Source organism: Falco cherrug, chromosome 4, assembly GCF_023634085.1.
Source record: "Falco cherrug isolate bFalChe1 chromosome 4, bFalChe1.pri, whole genome shotgun sequence".
Lineage (NCBI taxonomy): Eukaryota > Metazoa > Chordata > Aves > Falconiformes > Falconidae > Falco > Falco cherrug.
Window position 1 is genome coordinate 12,702,096 of NC_073700.1, and position 14,648 is coordinate 12,716,743.

The 14,648-nt window shown below is 47.2% G+C and overlaps 1 protein-coding gene across 2 annotated transcripts; it reads left to right on the plus strand.

Moving 5' to 3' along the window:
- The first annotated feature begins 451 nt into the window (after positions 1-451).
- On the plus strand, positions 452-14,505 carry CFAP100 (cilia and flagella associated protein 100). 2 transcript variants are annotated; one of them, XM_055710346.1, is made up of 15 exons: positions 452-558; positions 2,591-2,800; positions 3,188-3,288; positions 4,678-4,867; positions 5,509-5,576; positions 6,232-6,395; positions 6,967-7,047; positions 7,611-7,783; positions 7,862-8,018; positions 9,505-9,553; positions 10,083-10,240; positions 11,062-11,197; positions 11,675-11,877; positions 13,400-13,493; positions 14,071-14,505. In XM_055710346.1, exons 2-15 carry the CDS (start codon positions 2,695-2,697, stop codon positions 14,182-14,184), a joined length of 1,794 nt encoding a protein of 597 aa, XP_055566321.1. In that variant the 5' UTR covers positions 452-558; positions 2,591-2,694; the 3' UTR covers positions 14,185-14,505. The 2 variants fall into 2 exon arrangements, with proteins under 2 accessions (XP_055566321.1, XP_055566319.1); XM_055710344.1 differs by having other exon boundaries at positions 7,611-8,018.
- Positions 14,506-14,648: the final 143 nt, after the last annotated feature.

The following is a 14,648-nucleotide window of genomic DNA, read 5'->3' on the forward strand; positions in this document are numbered from 1 at the left end:
TGCAAAGCCTCCCCGGGACGGCCAGACACTGGGAGGACCCGCCTGGCTCAGCCCCACTCCATCAGGGCTCGTCCCGGCCGCAGGGGACCCAGGGCTAAGGGCAGAAGGGAGTGATGCATCCCTCCATCCCCCCATTCCTCCATCCCTCCAGCCCTCCCTCCTCCATCCCTCCCTCCATCCTCCCTCCTTCTATCCTCCATCCTCCCTCCCTCCTCCATCCTTCATCACTCCTTCTATCCTCCCTCCCTCCATCACTCCCTCTCTCCATCCCTCCACCCTCCCTCCCTCCTCCATCCCTCCCTCTCTCCTCCATCTATCCCTTCCTCTATCCTCCCTCTCTCCATCCCTCCCCCCTCCATCCTCCCTCCCTACTCCATCCCTCCCCCCGCCCTCCCGCCCGGCTCCGCCCGGCAGCGGGACCGCGGGTTTCCATGGCAGCGCAAACAAGAGCCGGGCCGAGCCCGCAGTTGGGCCGAGCTGCACCACGGACGCGGCTGAGCACGGCCCCGGCCCCAGGGGCCCGCAGCCCCCGCAGAGGAGCCCGCCGGAGCTCTCCTGGTGAGCCAGCCAAGGGGTGAGGGCATAACGAGCCGCTCCGGCTCCGCTTTCGCCATCAGACGCTGTGCCTCGCCCGGCCAGCGGAGCCGCTGCGTGTGTCGCCGGGGAGTCACCCCCGCTGTCCCGTCCCGTCCCCCCCCCCACACACACTCCGGGTGCCCGGGGGGTCCGCGCTTGGGCTGGGGGGTCCCGGGGAGCATCACGGCGCCAGTGCCCCGGGCGTACAAAGCCGGTTTCTTTGGCTGTGTAACTCCGCCGCTCTGCCTGCTCACTCCGCCACATCCTTTCCTGCGCAGCTGCCCGAGGGTAGCGAAAAGCACTAACAAACCTCTCGGTAAATTAAACCCATGAACGCCTTATCGACCGATTCACATGCTACTGGCCGTTAGGATGTAGCTGCTGAATTATTAAAATGTCAAGAGGCGGTGAAAGATGTGCCAAATGATTCTAGCAACAAAGCAATTTTTATTTGCATTATTGAGCTTAATAATTACAATTAGCCCAACTAGCACTTCTCTAGATTTAGGCATTATTTCTAAAGTGATGTGCAAACAATCTATTAAAAAAAAAATCCCAACAACCTCAAAGAAATAATACCTTAGAAAATGAATATTTATAAGTTAATTTTAGAAACAGATTCCTATACTTCCTTAAAATTGTACTATAAAGCACTTTTATCTCAGAGGGTTGCCGTGACAATTATTTTCCACATGCCAGTATCCTCTGCCTGGTCCTGCTTTTCAGCCCCATTCCCCATAGCAGGAATTTAAACGAATCACATGAACAAGACAACTTTTACGAGAACTGGTTTAGGTTACAGAAGTCAAGGTGTGCGCTAAGAGGGCTGAACCGCTGGATCTTTGCTGCTAGTGCTCTGCATATTTCACAAAATGTATTCAACTGAACACTGCAGGTGTTTGACTGCCTTCCTATCCCTGCCCTGATGGGGTTTGCTCCAAAACCCACATCATCATCAGGGGTTATGTTGTTCCAGGATGTAGATGAGGGACCCCTTGAGAAAAATATGCCATTAAGTTACACAGAGTTCAGAGAGGTGTGAAATCTAAGCAACCAGTCAAAGAGGCTTTTGGAAAAGGTACTTCAAGAACTGAAAATGAAAGAGAAAACATTTGGGATGTATTCAAACAGCCTAAATTCTACCTCAGCCTCTGTGTCTCATCAACAGTGAAAGTTTGATGCCTCCAAAGAATAAGATACTAATTGGGCAGCTGCAGGAGTGCAGCCAATAGGAAACACAAAGCACCAAAGACGTATGTGGAAATTAGGCCAGATGAGTTTAGCTCAAAATACATTAAAACTGGAGGCTGTTCAGAGTAAAAAAATGATGCTCTAAAATAGCCTTAAAACTAGTGCAAGCGGAAGAGGATATTTTCTGCTGTGTCTCATACCAGTGCAAATCAGGAATGGTCCCAGCAGCAGAACTGCGTCAATTGAACTAATACCTCACCGGACCCAGCTTGCTGCCTTTGTTGATTAAACGATAACTTTAACAATGCTCTATCTGTTCTTTGTAAGTGAGATCATTACAATTATGCCTTTTCCCCTAGGACCCATAGCAAAGACTACAAAAAGAGTCTTGATTCAAAGAAACCAAACCCCTAACTTTCAACTAAACGCTGTTTAGTTTGCCAGCCTAAAATTAAACAGTGGAGTTCCCTACAGCAAGTCTGTGCTGTTAAACAATCCTTCAGCCTTATTGCGAGAAACCCACAGTGCTGAAGTAATTGCTGGTAAGAGCTTTAGGGAGTAAAAATATTGCTTGTGAACCAGCAATAAGAGGATGAAAAAGTATGGGTGTGGATCAGGACTGGAGATGTGGGTGGAACAAGAAGCAAGGGAGCTGAGTTGCTTGTCATCTCCAAACTTTTGTCTTTGCTTTCCCAATCAGTGTGTGTGTAAGGATGACTGTGTTTTAGACAGCTTTCACACGAGCCAGGGTTGAACATCTCGAATATGGGGTCAGAACACAAATATTTTCCAGCTTACTGAAGCTTTTTGTTAATTCCTACAGACCCAAAAGGCTCAGTGGTTAAGATCCAGCAAGCCCTGAGGCCCATCACTGCTGTAAAACCTACTGCATCAGTGACTGACAGATCCCAGCTGATTGACTTGTCTATGGTCTTCCCTGGGCCAGGATCAAAGATGCCATCTCCACATAGAGAGTCAACACCTAGAAGTCTCTCTTCCAAATCTGGAACGCAAACCCAGCTTGTGCTGTCAGGTAAGGTCACAACGCTCCAGCAGCCTTTTGTTGTTAGGTCAAAGAGGTCTGTATTCAGACTTTTCGGCCCATGATCAGATGAGGCAGGTAAAACAGCTCCAGACTTACTAAATCCCCAGCTGAAATCCTGAGCTGATCAGCAGATACGATCAAGTGACATAAACAATACAGAGGTCTCAGTTATATCACTGGCTTCTTATAAACCAAATCCAGCTCCCCGCTCTTGATTCAGTGTTGTCAGACATCTGCAGCTGTGAGCACAGCTGCCCACCCTTCAGGCATGACGCAGCAGATCAGAGTCCCTTTGCAACGGGTCCTCATATTCTGCCTTGTGTCTTCTACACCCTCATCCTTTTTTTTTTTTTTTTTGTTTTTTCTTCTTTGCAGAAAGCCCAGAAGAGGATGAAGAAAACTCAATGAAAAATCCATTTACAATCCCTCCAGATATTCGCTCGATAAGGGAGGAGGAAAGAAGAAAGGTTAAGGCGGTATGTATACATGCTTTAGGCCAATGTATACACAAGCAGTTCACTAGGGGAGGCAACCAACGAATATAATACTAAAATTCAGTGCACAAGAGAAATGATAGCTGCCAAGTTCAGCTCAAGTTCCCCCAGATCAGCGTCAAGTCCACCAAAATCCATGACAAGCGATTAACTTTACCAAGAGCAGATCTGAGCACGGGCTTGCTGGTTGCTAGTGCAAAATCTGGATATTGTCTTTGTTTATTTAGTTCAGGGTAGATTGACCACTCATTCCTGTTCCTGGAGAATATACCTGCCAGTGCTGTTAGCACCGATTTCTACATAAAGCTTTGGTGTAAGATCTCTTGCTTTCCACTTCAAAAGGTTTGGCTTTCTGTTTGAGGAGCTGTGTTCCAACGTTCGATGTGACCTTCTGAAGTGCCAATGAAACGGATGCCTAGGAAAAAGGATGACATGAGTTTCATGCCTTCAGTTTCTCTCTATAAGATAGGGAATTACAACCCACCAGACTGAGGAACTAGTTCTCAGGAATGTCCCCCTCTCCTTATTTCTGCAGTGGACTTCCCTTAGGGCATGTAATCCAAAGGGGCTGGGAAGTCGTGGGGAGGTTGTCACATCTCTGAGAGGACTGATTGTTGCATGTGGTTGCAGAAGCCAGGCAGTAGTGTGAAAGCAAGAGATCTTTGCTTCTAAATCACAAAAGGAGGGCTCCAAACAAGTTTAAGCAAACCTCCTCACCTCACAATGATGACTGATGTAGTCTGGTTTTCACTTGGGTTGAAGGTCACTATGGAAGTATGGGGAAGGACTTAGGAAGGAGTGCACTAAGGATGTCTGCTGAGTAATGTCCTCAGCCTAACTGAAGCTCAAACTGTGCAGAGGGCAACGAATGACACTTCAGCCCATGTGAAAGCATTGAGCATGAACAACCTGCTACTCTCCAGAAAGCTCTGGAGTGGGTTTGAATAGATCCCTTCGATCTGACCTTGAAGGTTTACACACTTTTGTGGAAGCTGGACTGAGTTGGTACTGAGCATGGGCTGTCCTGTTGCTCCCTTTTACTTGAAGGACGAATGTCTGAAAATTTGCATTCTCTCCCAGGAATAATCCAGGAAGGAAAAAATGAGGACACTGAGTAGGTACAAACTGGCACAGCTGGTGGCCGGATGCAGAATACAAATCAACAAACTAACGAGAACAAATGCTAAGAAATTGTTTCAGTTGCCTCAAGAGAAAGTATCATTGGGGTTAGTCAGATAAACCAGACAAACATGCATCAGCAGGGTATCAGTAGCCTGCAAATTTCTAGACTCTGAATAACAAATCACGTCTTAAAAAAACACAGCAAAAAAAGCACATAACCAAGCTGTCCACATAACTGACTTCTCATAGGAACGTGAAAGGATGAAGACCAGGAAAATCCATGAGAAAATTACTTACTCCACTAAAATAAAAGCAAAGCAAAAAGGGTTCAGGAAAGCTCTGCAAAAGGAGGAAGAGGAGGTCAGAAAACAAGTAACAAATGAAGAGAGACTGAAAACTCTTCAGCAGAGTCTTTCGTGGAAGATGGCCTTTAATAAAGGTAAGGAAGAGTTACTGTCTTTGTAGTGGTGCTGCTCAGTTGAGTAAGAGCCTAAAGCAAAAACCAAAGAGGGAATGGGAGTAGCAGGTAGCTCTAGCTGATGTCGGCGAGCTCCTGCAGACACAACAGTTCCCTGCTGCATCTTGCCAGCCTCTGGGTGGCTGGGTCATTTCCACCTCATGCATTTACACAGGGAGCACGCGCCACCCCCACCGCAGTAGCCTGGGTTCCACCATCCGCATGAAGTGGAGCTGGGAGCTCTTGGGATCAGCTGGGAGTCAGCTGAGAGTTTGCAGAATCTTGTGTCATGTGGACATTTCTACTAAGCTGACCTTAAAGTTGGATTTTAGCGGGTGTGGGTCTAAATGTTTTGCCTCTGACATGAGGAGTAGCTTTGCCATTAATGTCTAGAGGACATTGACCTTTGTAAGGACCAGATTCTCCACTCCATTCTACCTGGTTTTACTCCATGAAAGCCCATATGAAATTGATCCTAAACAAGGTCAAAACTATAATAAAATAATCAGTACTGCTGGCTCCAATGCTAATCACATTTATGCTCATGGCAGCCTATATATTCACTCTGTTTTGCCTTGGCCATATTTCCCCTCTAGTCTGATCAACTTTATATCCTGTTTCAGAGTACCCATTAGAAAAGGAGACCTTCCGTGACTACATAAATGACAGAAGAGAGATATTTTTACTAGAGGTACTTGGCTTTAAGAATGTTGCTTTATATTCATTTAACTACTCTTCCCTGTGTTGCTCTGTTTTGGGTTTTTTCCCCCTGAGATCCATTGCCTAGAGGTGATACCAACCAGACCTCATAAACTGATTGTCCAAGCACTATGTTAAAGACATTGACAGTCCATAGCCCAGCAATCCCCAGCCCAGAAAGGAAGGAACACAGGTTATTCGCACCATCCAGCAGCAGCCGTACAGCTGTTTAATTTGTGAGATGCACAGACATACCGATCTTTTGGCTCCTGGTGCCCTATACATAAATTCTAGCCGGGAGCCATTCTGGACTCAAAATAAGGGAGCTGTGCTGGAGCATCCTCGTTATTCACCTCTATTCTTGTGCTGTAACACGACTGAATGAGTCTTTGCTAGCCAGAGTTAATGCAGTGGTGGGACTTCTGGATTCTGTCTTTGATTTCACTGCTTCTTTGCTATGTCACTTCTGAAATATCTCCTGGCCTCTATGTACCTAGTTTGCACTAAGACACATACCTCGGTTTGAAATCCTTACCCTCTCCGCCCACAGCTATAAGGTAATAAGGTAACCAAGAACAAAGCTAAACCAACACAGCTTTAAAACCAACCGACCGACGTGACCGTGTTGCCTTTTGGGTTTGTTTCAGTATGCCATAGCAATAAAGCGGGATGAGATTCAAAGGATGGAGGACATAGCAAAGGACGAGGAAAGAAAACTGGAAAAGGCTGAATACTACCTGGAGAAGGATGCTGCCATGTTTGACGAGTTCCTGAAGGAGAACCATAAAAACTCTGTTCAAGCCCTGAAAATGTAATGGGAATTGAAGGAACCACCCGTTGAGCTCTTTTGCTTGACCCCCGGGGGTTTTGGCTAGCAGATGTTCTGTGCCTGAGTTTGCCCAGAGTTACAGCCCCGGTGGCAGTTTCTCCCCACACATTCAGTGAAAGAGAGGAAGGAGAATAGCTGGGGAATCCCCTCACTGCAAAAGCCCTTGATTTGGCTGCAACAAGGAACCTGCTGCTGACCCCACCGCTTCCCTTCTCACATCACCCTTACGAGAGGGAGATGCTTCTGCCCAGCCCCTCACAGCCGGAACAGTTCCCTCAGGGGAGCGAGTTGAGCACCAAAAGGTATTACAAGGGCAGAGCAGCAACTGATGCTCATCAGCAGCCAAATTAGGGAGGCCTTAACCTGGAAGCGTGGCTGGGACCCCCTACTGTCCTTGCCTTCAGGCAGGAGCCAGGCTCACCTGGGATACATCTACAAGAGAGATTTCTAGTGCTCCCACACACACCTTTCTCTCCGTTTTATATGCACCTCAATCCACTACACACTTACTGCTAAATTGTTTTATAGCTTATGTTTATGGATTTTTCCCTAGAAACGAAAAAGAAACCACAACAAAGACAAAGAAAATAAGAGAGATCCAAATGATCACTTCCCAAATAGAGAACCTCCAAAGGTAACGGTTGCACACTATTGCTGTCGAGCCTTTAACAGCCCCTACCGTGCTATACCTTCAGCCCTTGGGGAAAACGGCAATCAGGGAAAAAGATTTCTAAAAATGTTCAATTTTAAGACTCAAAATGTTTCAGCTTTTGTTTTCCAGATGCTGTTTAAACCAACTCAACTAGTTGTTAATGATATTTTTGAAATTATGAATATTCCAAAATTAAATGCCTAGTCTCAGGTTAAAAACAAAACAAAACTAAGTAATGCACTTTAATGGGGAAAGATGAAAAAAATAATTTGTAATTCCAAGATTTCTCATTCATTTGCAAATAAAAATTCCCAGAGTAGCAAGCCCAGTGCCATAACAAGGGTCTGACCACAGAGATGTGACCAGACAGCTTCCATGTGAAGAACCACAGGGGCAGGTTCCCACTTGTCTTTGCATGTCCCAGGAGACATGTGCCCTCTTGTCCCTTCTCTGGGTGAAGCTGAATATCAAGAGTTAGAAAGAACTTGTTCAAACAGGGGCTCTCCTCCCTGCTAACAAACTTTGTCCACTTCTCTCAAACCCAGTGATATTGCCAAGTTGAAGAATACCCTGCAGGAATACAGGACGTACAGGGACTTCCTCTATCAGCTGTCTCCAAAGGAGTGGCAGGAGAAACACAGAACAAAGGAAAAGGATTTGAAGGCAGCATCCAAAGCTACTGAAGAAAGCACCTTGCCTCCCACCACCGCAGAGCAGGGTGAGTGCCAGGGAAGGGCTGCCCCCTCCTCACTGGGATGGTCCCCCCGTCTCGGTGTACATCTCTTCTTGCCTCCAGGTCTGACAGCCAGGACAAATGCTGCCGCTCTCCATAGCGCTAGTTACATAGATGTGCCAAGTTCCCTGCTGTCTTCAGAAAGTCTGGATTTCAGGTCGTTACCTGAGATCAAGCCACAGCACAGAAATTTCCTGAAGCCTCTACTGACAAGGAAACTGTAAGTACAAGACACTGCAAACAACAGACTTAAGTAGTGTAGAAAGCACCCACCTGACTGGGAGCCAGTACAGCGGAAACCTCCTCACCACCTTCGCTGTGAGCATACTGAGCTCTGGTCTTACTGGAACAAATCAAAATACCAGCAGAAAGCCATCAGGTGTGCAAGTCAGTACCTACGTACCCACTCCAACAGAGCTCCATCCTCAAATCCTCTGCTGAGAGCCTGGCCCACAGAACCTGGGCCTTGAGGTAACCCCAGGAGGAACTGTAGACCTCGGGCGCATGTCCTGGAGCAAAGTTTCTGTGTGGCCTATTTGTGGCTAAGATGCTGGTTCCCACTGTGGGTCACAGCTGCCACGCAGATAGCTCCCTGCTGCTCTGTGATTAAAGAAAGTCCAAGGTCGCTGTAGACCACATTGCATTGAGCATCTACCCTCAGTAAGAGCCTTCAGGCGGTGGGTGCTGGGATGCAGGTGGCCACTGCTGTAATGCAGGCAGGGCCAGCCTGAGAAGAGGAGAGGCAGGCAGGAGCATGAGCAATGGCTTGGAAGAGCAAAGCGTGAGGATCTGGTGAGTCTCCTGATGGCTATCAATAGAGTCTGAAGTAAGCCATTGCTTGCAGGGCCATCTCCTCTGCCTTGGAGCATTGCAGGTGCCAGGTTCTCCCATGCAGGGCTGCCCCGTGCCACCCCTCATGAAGCCACTGCAGTTACTGGGCTGCTGCCACGTGGCAGGGACAATGCAGACATGAGTGTGGCTGGCACTAAGATGATACAAATGGAGGGGTTTTCCCCCCTCCGTGGCACAGGGTGACAGGTGCAAGTGAAGGTGATGAGCAGGTTCTGCTGCCAATATCTGTCAGGCACCTCTTGCCTTGCCCTTCCAGCTCTTGTGCTGGCTTGTCCCTGGGGCTGGCAAGGAAGGAAAAGGCTGCACTGCTGGGTAATGGTATGGGCTGCGCAGAGCAAGAAGCACTCAACAGTCTTTCTCCCAGGGCAGGTAAAAACTGCAGACTCTCGTGGTGGCTACACCATGTCATCTGGGGGCAATACCATGTCCTACACAGAGCACAAGGCTTTCTCTACACTTGCTGTGCTGCTGCCTGAGCCTTTTTAATAAGGCTTTTACCTCTGCCTTCTCATGGCCCAAGAGCCAAAGCCTCCCATCGAGTTTAAAGCCATTTGGATGAACACCCTTGTTTAGGGCTCACATGTCATGTCCCCACGCCGCTGGCCAGCAGAGCCCAGAGCAGCTCAAGGGGCAGCTTGCTTGGGGGCAAACACAGCCCCCACACTGCATGTTTGTGTGACCCCCGGCTCCTACTGACCCCCACGTAGCCCACGGCCACGGGCACCAAACGTGTGAATATGCAAGGGACTGTTCAGGGGCCAACAGCAAACGACAACAGTGTTCACAGCTCAGTAGCAAGGTCTCCTTGGAGCTGTCATTTCTCTAAGGGCCTGACACACAAATTGCTTTTTCAGAAGTCCACTGGAGGATGCAGAAAGCGAAACCTGCTCAGATGAAGATGAGGTCAGGAGTCTTGTGTTGATATAATTACACTTTCTGTTTGTCCCGTGTCATTTATTGATGTTACTAATTTCTCTAACCTTCTAACCATTCATTTTGGTACTGAGGAGTTACTGTAGCCACTAATTATAAATGCATGTTTATAAATTCGTAAACGTTCATGTTTTAGCAACATGTATTGTAAACAACTTAGTTTAACTTTCCAAAAAATGTACTATCTTCTCAAAGCTTGCCATCCCCCAGCCAGGTATGACATCATATAATGGGAGATTTTGAAATTCGTGAAGTTACTACGTCTGAAATTGAAGTTTTCCCACTCACAATTGTTTACACCGCTGTTTACTCCCCAAAACGCAACTTGGTTTGGGTGTGAGCTACTGAGGCTGAGTAAAGATGTGCACATGGCAGGAGGTGGGAGACATCTGCTCATGGGAGAGCAATTGAACAGCCAGGACTGGGTCACACCAGCTTCCATGTAGTTCAATGGAACAGAAGCTAGAGGAGAACAAAACCTCACTGCATGTGTTTTCAGCTCCAGGGGCCTGAGCTGTATTTTACTGATCCCCAACAACTGCTGTCTATTTTCGCGGAGATGGAGGAAGAGAACTTGTCTTTCATCCAAAATTCCAAGGAGATTGAGGAAAGTTTGGACAAGATCCAACACACTTTCATCACCACACATGAAAGCACGTAAGCGTGATCCCACAAGTGGTGGGAAGGGGTCCCTATGCCCCAGCTTTCAAACGCAGGTGACCCCTTTTCCCCACACTAGCACCTCACCATCAGGCTGCATGCTGCAGACCACGAGTAATGCTGTTCACACAGCACACAGCAAAGAGCCTCTGTCTCATACCTTAGAGCCCAGCTGCAGCCCATCGAACTCGGCATCTTGGGAGCTCCTAGGGAAGTGTCCCATCTATGTAATTTAGGAAAAAGGACTTCAGCTTGGGACTAGTTCCTTCGTCCTCAAGGCACAGGCTGGGGAACTAATGCATTTAGCATCCTGGAGGGGACATAAGCCTGAAATACTGTGTCATTCTCATAAAGAAAGATCAAAGGAAGAAAGAAGGCAGGTGCTGGAGTGATCCAGACTAGCACCTATTTCAACTCAGTGCAAACCCTTCCTAGAGGAAACCAGCAGGGAACCCAAGTGTAATTGCAATATAGTATTTCAATGACAGGCAGACACACGTATTCCCATTTGAAGTGTAGCTTATCCCCTTGCGAAAGTTTTTAAAGGTAATCTACTTCTCCAACTATCTTATTAAAAAAATCTTCCATGTTTAGCTGTGCTACATCTCCCTCCCCCCCACCACCAGCACAGTCACTATTATACCAGAAAAATCCCCAGTTCCCTCTGCTCCCAGAGCTGTGGGTCCAAGTTCCCCAGAAATGGCATGGTGTGACCTCCATCTGCCGGCAGCAGGGATGGTCCCAGGCCAGAGAGCAGCAAAGGAGTCGTGCGCTCCACAGATGCCCTTTTGAAATACCTCCTTTCCTTTCTGGCCTAGGGAGAAGAAGTTAGCAGAGCTGAAACAGCAGGTAGCTGCCCTCAAATCCTCCATCACCAAGGAAGAAGAGAAAATAGCAGAGCTGGAGCTCAAAGTTCGCCTCTTTTACCCACGAGAATCTGAAACTGATGTCCAGGTACCTCCTGAGATCAAGGCAAGGGGGGTCAGCATGCTTAGCAATGGTTCCTCTCCACAGCCATACCCATCCTGGGAAAAATGCAAACAGTGGGTTGCACTTGGGAGGGACCAGCACTATGTCTCAGCAATGGAGCTGGAGCAAGGGCAGGTTTGGAGCACCGCTGGGGCAGCAAACTGGGGCAAATGCATCTGCTCCATGCAGCTGGTATGAGGTGGGACCAGGGCTCGCTGAGGCAACCAGGCAAGCTGCAACCTGTCCCAGGCCACAGCAAAGCCAGGAAGGTGAGACCAGCAGCAGACTGGTGCAGTGCAGCCATCTATCCCAGACACTGGTACCAAGCAGGCTGGAAGAGAAGCAATTTGGTCTTGTGGAGGGAATTAAAGTGTACTGATCTCCACTGATTTTGTAGGATTGTTGTGGTTCTTCTGGGCAGAACCCAGCCATGCCTCTCACCATATCTCCTCTCATGTCTAGGACCAAATACTCACAAGCCTGAACAAGAAGGTGCTGGAAGTCTATTGCCACTGCACTGGAGAAAGCGAGGCAAACCTGCAGACACTGCAGATGCTAATGGTGATAGAAAAACAGCTCTATGATTTACTGGACAACCTGGAGAAAATCCCACCAGAAAAGTTAGAACAGGCTCAGAAAGCCAAAAAAAAGGAATGGAGGATAAGGTAAGACAAGACCCTCTTCTGGAAATGGGGCCTCTATTTTTAAACGTTGACAGGCAAAAGCAAAGCTGCTGAAAAAGCTAAATTTGTCAGACCAACCTGTGAAAATGTAACAGTAGATTGAAACCCATGTGACCTATCCATTCCATTTTACCTCTGTAAAAGTTTCGCATTCACAGTACTTGCATCTCCCCATCAGTGAGCAGCAGCCCACAGCTGCATTAGGAAAGACCCGAAAGCTACATTAGAAAAGGGCAAAATCTGGAATAATAATAATAAAAAATCCAAAAACAAAACCACAAACAAAACCAGATTCAATGGTGCAAATAATCATTTGTAAGATGACAATTTGCAGTAACAATATTTAACTGATTAATTACAAAATCTCTCCTCTGTAGTTAGTTAACACACTCAAATCTGACATGCCCTGGTATTTTGTCAGGCTTCAAGAAGTACATAAGGGCATTTGTCAACAACACCAGCTTTCAAATGGTTCTTCTACAAAATTCCCAAGTTGTATTATTAAATTAAATAGTAGTCAATTAACACAATTCCAAGATGACACACATTCCTTTTGGCTCAGCTACACACATGAAATTTCCCCTTCCAAATAGCAAAGGTGCAGCTGGACAGCTGTATCTGGCCTATCCTCCAGTGAATCAGATCCAGCAGATAAAAAAAAAAAAAAAGAATAATAAAATAGGGTGAGGATTTAAAGCCAGAACAGTGACATTTCCCTCCCACTTACTCTTTCTCTTCATCTTTCTTCACCTTTGTAGTAGAAAGGGTGTGATGCTTTTTCCTAATGTCCTGTGAACAGTTTTGCACTCAACTTAAAAAATGAAATAAGACACACATCTATTCTACTCTGGGACAGAGGGGGAAGGAATCTGCCCCTCCCAAATAAAAAGCAAAACCAACCAACTGAAAAAAACACCTTCAAAGAGAATTTACAATTTTCCTGAAGATCACAAGGTTAAGAATTAATTTCCTCTCTGCTGCAACGTTCCATAGCTTGAGCCCATTTCTGTTCCAGCACTTCATTTCCATAGGAAATTGGAGCCATTTAACAGTACTGACCTCTACTGTGCCCACTTAGGTGAAGCACAGCTCCATGGATGCGAAACCCTCCTACTCACATCTGTGTATTGACAGGCTTGGTTGCACTGGTGAGAACTTAGACACAAGCATCATTCACCCACAAAGTGGTGAGCATCCTGGTCAGCTGTAGAGCATAAGTCACCTGCTGAAGGTGGTACAGAGCGTCTCTGGAACAGTGAACAACTGTCTGACATCTCCATTTGCAAAGGTTGACATGTTTTCTCCACCCCTCACTCCAGTGAGAGTGTTTCCCTCCTACCACCTTCACAGCAACAAAATCCAGCATCAGCTATACCCAAATCCCTGTGCTCTGGTAGTGTTAGGTGGAAGATGCAACTTTAGACGTTGATGCTGTGTGCCAAAAGCATAATCAGTGTAGCGGCACACTGCATTTAACCCATCCTTTATTTGCTCCCTTCAAAAGGCTCAGAGAGGAAAAGCTGAGGCAACAGAAGCAGCATCAGGAGGAAAAATTGCAAAGGATTCTGGACAGATCACAGGCAACTATTAAAAAAAAGGTAAGTGCAGTAATTCATCTCAACAGCCTGCTGCAGAGAGGCTGGGGGTACTTGAACATCAAGTTTTTAAGGGAAGAGTGTTACCAGGGGCCCTGCATAGCTGGGTGGGGGTGGCACCCGTACTCAGGTGTAGCCCAGTTTACAAGACTGATGCAACTTGAGCAACTGCTGGGAGGTCAGTTATACTGCAGGTTACGGCAGCTCAGTGTCCCTCCATCATCCCCCATCCTTCCATCTTGACCGCATGGTGCTTCCCATTACTTGCCAGTTTCCTCAGTAAGCTCATTTCCACTTGTTAACCCAGCGGTATTAAAAAAAGCATGAAAAACAGCAAACGAGGAACTGGGCAGCAGCAGCAAGACACTCCCACCACCAGCAGCAAGGCCCTAGATCAGCTCGGCCATACCATCAAACCATACCTTTTTTGGCACACCCTGCATTACGCCAAACGGAGTTTTGGCCCCCCCGGAGCAGGGCTCCTGGCAGGAGGCTCGCCGGCACCCAGCAGCCCTGGCTGCGTGGTTCAGACACGCCACCCAGCACCGCACTGATGCACGTGCCTCTTCTTCCTCTGTAGAGCGACAGGAGGCTGGGGCCTCGTTCCAACCCCCCTGCCACAAAAGAGGAGAAAAACCACAGCCAAGAAGAAATGGATAAGGAGAAGGAAGAACACTTGTATTATTTCACTTGACAGCACAGACTTAACCACAGCATGTAGGGCTGATGCTGCTCTAAAAAGTTTTTCATAGATCTACGTTCCATTCATCTTTGTTCAGTTGATGAACCCACGGTACCATGAAATTCCCTTCTCCTACCCTAAGATCCCAGGGAAAGTTGCTGTGTCAGGCAACCCCTTTTCCCCCCTCATTGGTCTTTTGCCTAAGAAAATAAATTAAAATTCTCTTATTTTGCTTCTAAGGCTCCTGCTAGCAACGATGTTTTTCTCATTCAGTTTTTGATGCAAGTATCACTACCCCTACAAACCTGACTAGGGAGATCTATCGCAGTCCTGGGTAACAATGCACAACTAAACCAGGCACCTGCAGACATACCATAATCACAAATCTGATGAAGGACTACGAAAACCAAAGGCTACACCTTAATGCAAAGGATGAGTTTCATGATAGACTTCACCCCACTACTGTGGAAAAGGCA

Excerpts from the sequence above, each read along its gene's own strand:
- CFAP100 (XM_055710344.1), top strand. The coding sequence starts at position 2,695 with ATGGTCTTCCCTGGGCCAGGATCAAAGATGCCATCTCCACATAGAGAG. Across the intron at positions 2,801-3,187 it reads AACCCAGCTTGTGCTGTCAG|AAAGCCCAGAAGAGGATGAA; the intron begins GTAAGGTCACAA and ends TCTTCTTTGCAG. Across the intron at positions 3,289-4,677 it reads AAAGAAGAAAGGTTAAGGCG|GAACGTGAAAGGATGAAGAC; the intron begins GTATGTATACAT and ends GACTTCTCATAG.